Consider the following 6,044-nt stretch of genomic DNA (forward strand, 5'->3'; position numbering starts at 1 on the left):
TCCGTGCTCGAGTCGCTTTTCCCCATGGGCTCAGGGGTGCGAGACACAGGAATGGGCATCGCGGCGGTGATGGTGGACCCCACCTTGTTCTGGGTTGAGTAGTGATGTCCCAGGCTATGATATTTAACAGGGAAATATTAGAAAGCATCCACATACTGATTTATTATTATCTGAGCTTTGAATTCGAAATGCATTTGCACGGACACTTTGCAACGTTTTCAAACCGCCGTTACAGCTCGTTACACCGCATTTGGAGCAGACAGCCACAAGGTAAAATTCATACAGATGTCACTCAGCAGATGACCTTTCCTACGCACCACATTTACATATTTTCAGACCAAATTACTTTTTTTTTTTTACAGGAAATTAAAAAAAAAAAGTTATTAATTACTGCACCACAACTGTAGCAGACGAGCAGAAACCGCATTTGGCACATTTCATCAGATGTGTGTTGCCTACGTAAGTCAATTAATTGAGGCGAAGGGAGCTGCGCTGATACCCTGCCTTAGAGTGATTTCCCAGGACTCTCCTGGAAATGAGATGACACATCTCAAGAGATTATTTCCTGCTACAGTCATTTTAAATAACTGTATTAAAAAGAAACTAGAAGTTACAAGTAGGGCCTGATTCTGCCTTTCACCAGTGGCCCTTCATACCTTTGGAAATCTGAAATTAGTACTTTAAATGTGTATTAATATTGCCAGAGCGGTTGTCTTCAAGTAAATGTGATTTGGGACAGGAAAGTAGAGGCATGCCTTGCCTTGCCGCTGGGTTTGCCGCTACGGCAGAGGAGGGATGTCAGGAATAATACCGTCAGTCCTCCCGACAGGCTGCCTGCACACACCTATTCACAGCACAGGACTAATTTTGTGTTAATCAGGAGCAAGCTGATTAAATCTGTAGCTTTACAAAGGAGGGGAATTAACCAAATGAAAACATTCATTTCAATACAAAACTTTATGATACTGTAACTTTGGAAACAAAGCCCTTTCTGAGCAATCCCATCTGCTCCACTTGGCTTGTGCTCTTTGAAATAAACATCTGTTTACATGATGAAGACACGGGTACATTTGTCTCTCTTGGTTTTATCATAGAAAAGCATTAAAATGAATTTAAGCACAAAGTTAAACATCAGATGCTAAAATCGGGACTGCGGTTTTGAACATTTGCTTATGACTTTGCTCTTCGAAAGGAAGTTTTTTTAATTCCCGATCCAACACCGTTGCGAAAGGACCTTTTATTGAGAGGCATCTCCAGGTAAGGCTTTAAAAAAGCCAGTTCTTCATTCCTGCCCACCTTGGCTAAGCAGTTATTCAGAAGGACGAGGCAGTAATCAGATTTTCCATACAGCTGGCAATTCAAATAAAAAGGATTGCTGCTCTGTGGATAAAAAAAAAAAAAGGAAAGAGATAAAAAAGGGTAAAATTATGGATTTGTGTATTTGTCAGGTCTTGTTCAGTATAAATAGCACAGCAGAAACACAAAACCAGTTTATGCTTAGAATGACAAGGATGAACTGCTATTTGCTAAGGATTCATCATATCCAAAATCAGCTTTTTTTTTTTGTAGCTTTCTAGAAAACTCAGCTGTGGTATTGCTGGTATAAAATACTGATACTGTTACAATTATGTCTAAGGTATGAAACAAATTGTTCTCCGTGATGTTGACCAGTTGTGACATGTAACACAGTTTCCCTAGAGTAGCATGCATGTGTATTGCTGTAAAATGAGATTTTTTTTTCAGTTAACAACAAAACCACATCTTGTTATCACTTGTGTGAAGTCATGTAGTTTAAATGACAGATAAGAGAAAATGAAAATACCTGTAAAGCAGAAATGTGGGAGAGGAAGCTTTCTAGCAGTTATGACTAGTTATGGTGGCAGTTACGACTAGTTATGGTAGTAGTTATAATTAAATTGAATAAGCATGAAATAGCAATGGGAATTTTAAAATGTCTGGATTAAAATCCAGATAGGTTTATCTACACCTTCCTCTTACCCGCACTTCGCAGTATAAAAATGTAAACTGCCTAAAAACGTTTTGCAAATTTAAGTTGCATTTAAATTAACGTTGAACTTAAAAGGAAGCATTTCCTGGCATGTCTATAGCTGCTCTGTACCCCTTTCACCCCCTCATGATTTACCAGCTTGCTGATTATCTACTTAAAACAAATACTCTGCCATCATTTCTGAAGCCGTGTACCGCATTCTTGCTTGGGACACGGTTGCACGCAAAGCCACAGGGTTAACACCTGCCTTCACCGGAAATGATGGAAAAATTGCCATTCGCTTCACTAAGATTAGTTTTAATTCAGTATGCTATTACTTTTATTAATACTGTTCAGTACTTAACATTTTTTCTGTTCCGTGCGTATAAAAGGAAGATTAATGAACCTTTCTGCAAGCAAGAGCCTGCACTGAGCCCGAAGAACCGAGCAGGCACACAGCTCGCGAACCACACGGCTTCTTCTCCCGCTGACCGGGATTTTTCCCCAGACCGAAGTTTCTCCCTGACAAGAAGAAATGCTTTCTGCAAAGAACACAGGCACAGAGAAATTCCCCTTCGAATTTTTAGCTGCTGGCTCCCAACGTAGACAGGGACGTACACTACTGTACAAATGACTGTTATTTCAACACACAGAATATTCATTTATATGAAATAATTAAACTCATTTTACCCATTATATCATTTCCATAAAGAGATCCATTAAGAAATGTGGCGAGTCACATCAAGCGCTGTCTAAACTGCCCATGATCAGAAATGAAAGATGATTCAGCATTTACAGAAGTAAAAGAGAGAGAGGGACTGGGCGATGGATAGATTAAGGCTAACGGGAACTTCACATCAATAAAATAAACAGCTGCACGAGGGGCCACCAGTTCTGCTAGTGACAGATCACCTTAATGAAAGGATAATGGTGCAAAACACATCAGAGAAAACAAAGAAATCTGAACCGTGGCCTCAAGAGCTGATTTTACAGCAATAAACAGGGTGTCTAAAGAAGACTTTGTCCGAAGCAGAAAAATTGAACATCATTAGAAATAAAATATCTCATTCCACATTGGCAAAGTCTTAAATGCTATATGCATAGTTTGACCAGCGATCTGCCATGGTCACCTGGTCAAGATCAGCACCTGAAAGGACATTACCATTATTTAAGTAACCTGTTCACTTCGGTTTTAAAGGCTGTTCTACTTTCTTTCATAGTTCAATCAATTTCGTATTACTGATTCCATGCAATAACTCTCCATAACTTTATATAACAATTTCTCCTTTACCTTCACACTAACAGTGACAAATAAATTTATTGGTTTATAAACTAACCGGCAATAAGTGGAATTAATACATATATCTTATTGTAGCTATTTGATATAGACAAGGAATTCAGATGGAATGGAGAGGAGATTTATGTTTTTCTCTTTTCCATACAGTATTTCAACTTCAGCAAAAGCTCCCCACACTGTACATTAAATATGCAATAGATTTCTCACATGATTATTTTAGTCTTGCATATTTCATTAGTAACTAAAGCAAAAATTGAGCTATACTCCAGAAAAATCAGGTAATAATATTTAACCAATAGCTTTAATACAAGAAACTTCTTTGATTTTATAAAAAAAAAAAAACAAACAAAACCAGCAACAAAGAAACAAGCAACAAAAAAAATCTAAATAAAATAGCTATTTAAAAGAAACGAAGCATTTGATCTTCAAGTAAGTAGGGAGCGTGACTTACCATGGAAGGGACAACTGGGTAACCCGAGCACACAAATGTCGTTGAGATCCAAAGAATGAAAACAAAGTTTAACCTGCATAGGCTTCAAAGAAAAGCTGAGATCAGTTAAAATTTGAAACAAAATCAAGCAAAACTACATGCATACACATAAACACACAAACAGTATATTTCCTCCGTACACGAAGGTATCTGCAGTGTCTTTACCTGATCATTTTTTGCTCAGGAGTGCATATGTAAGTACATGCAGTTATACTACCAAATTCCTCACATATCCTTTCAGTTCTTTCTTAGATGACCATTTTATACCAGAGTTCAGGAGTGAAAATGTCATCAAAGCTGATTTTATTATGACTAATTGGTCCTTGTTTGGCCTTTTCTTCTTGTTAAATGGGAAAATGGCAAGAACACACATTCAGCTGCCATTATGAAACTACCAATTGATTTCATTTAAAGCGTTCCATTAAAATGTCTCTCAAGTGGGTTTACTGTTAAGTCTGTATCATCGTAGCAAATACGGTCAAAGGTCTAAAGATTTCAAAAATATATTTCAAGAATTTTTTACTACTTCCAATATATCATATTAAGACCTTGTAAAGCCTGCCTGCAAGGGAAGAACAGTAAAAGTGCACTTTATGTAGAAAGTTCCTCAAAGAATTTTATTATACGCAGAACAGCCACAATACATAGAACAATACGTGTTTTTCTTTTTCTCCCCCCCCCCCTTTTTTTTATGCTTAGTTTTTAATGCACCAAATTTTTAAGTGTTTTTCTTAGAACTTAAGTTTTTTGGACATTAATTTCTTCTCTTGCATGCAAACATATCTTAGCCTATGTTAAATTTATTCCATCCAGTCTTCTGTAGGATTAATAGATTCTGTTAATCTCCATCAATGTAGCAAATATTTAATGTCTAAGAGCATTATTTGTTACTGCAACAAATTTAATTGCACTACATTTAACTTAACTGTACAACATTTTTGGGAGTCCTGTGGTTTGTATACAGAGTACTGTAAGAGTCCCACAAAGTCTGTGAATTTTGGACTGCACAGGTAAGGAAATGTTGAAAAGCATTAAATTATTTTTCTTCTTACAATGGCAACGTTAAGGATGGTTTTTTGACAGTCACCCAGTGTCAGCCATGCACGCCAGTGACTCAGCAGCCTCAAACGTTGCATTTGCTTCAGTGTTTACGCTGAAAAACCAATGTACAAGGGCTCCAGAAGGCAACTCTGTGTGAGTCTTTGGGGACACCTGAGCTGTTATAAATTATGGCGACTTTAACTGGAACATTCAGTCTCCTGATGTAGACGCATTTGATTCCAGAAGGCAGAAAGCACTTCAGGTAAAGCCAGAAGAAATACAGTGGCATGTAGGAGCCTTTAACACTTTTTATAGAAAAATTCATAACTTGACCTCAGATTGTGGTTGAATATTTTTTCATCATCGCTGTACACGCCATTGCTGCTCATGTCAGTGGTTGATATTTAAAAAGTACGTGTTTGTAGTCACTGGTAAAGTACTTCAGGATTCTTCAGGACCAACAGGACTATAGAAATATAAGATGAAATTAGCCTCATTTAAACACCGCAGTAAGCAATCCATTTACAAAAACCGTCAAGAGAACATTTGACTATTTGCATATTCAGTATGTGTCCTCTTATTCAGAGAGAAAATCCTTTCGTTTGAATTGAACATCCCGTTCCGACTCGTACAGGACCTCCAACTCCAACCGATAAGCGGATTAGCCTGTGTTTCTGCTGCAATGAAAAGCGCGTCGGGCTGGATTCTGCTTGAGCATACTTTAGCGTCAGCTTTCATTGTATCTGCATTTGGTTTAACTCCATTTTAGTACAAAATTAACCTTCACACAACGTTATTTGGGGAAGACGAGGGACAAGAAAAGCCTTGTGATTAAAGTTCAAGATTTCTAGGTTCAATGTGGAGTTTAGTGACTCTCTGGGTAACCTTTGGTGTGTTCTTGACTTAGTTTTTTTAAATCATGAGGTGATCAAGTCCCCGGTGACATTCCATTGTGCCTGGTCAGTACCTCCTATGTTTACCATTATCACATCCCTTTAAAACAGTATATTTGGCCACATTTCTAGCTCATAAGCTTTGGACATGAGAGATGCCCAGAGCTTTTCTCTGTAGGCACCTTCAGCATGAGCAGGTGGTGAGAGGACAACCAAGCGAGGCCACCAAGCAGCTCCCAGGTGACAGCAGGGAGACAGCCATGTGAGCCCAGAGAGGAGGAAACTTGGAACAACTTACTAAGGTATGACAAAATGATGATCACATGCACTCATTAA

The 6,044-nt window shown here is 38.1% G+C and overlaps 1 protein-coding gene across 1 annotated transcript in view; it reads right to left on the reverse strand.

Annotated features, from left to right (window-relative positions):
• Positions 1 to 1,170: 1,170 nt before the first annotated feature.
• Positions 1,171 to 6,044, reverse strand: part of NPS (neuropeptide S) — a 42,027-nt gene continuing 37,153 nt past the window's right edge. Inside the window, exons 6-7 of the mRNA XM_009892747.1 lie at positions 3,736 to 3,817; positions 1,171 to 1,380 (exon numbers count right to left, since the gene is read on the reverse strand). Coding sequence (XP_009891049.1) covers positions 1,171 to 1,380; positions 3,736 to 3,817 — 292 coding nt within the window. The remainder of the gene's footprint in view (positions 1,381 to 3,735; positions 3,818 to 6,044) is intronic.

Source organism: Charadrius vociferus, unplaced genomic scaffold (genome assembly GCF_000708025.1).
Source record: "Charadrius vociferus isolate BGI_N301 unplaced genomic scaffold, ASM70802v2 scaffold38, whole genome shotgun sequence".
Lineage (NCBI taxonomy): Eukaryota > Metazoa > Chordata > Aves > Charadriiformes > Charadriidae > Charadrius > Charadrius vociferus.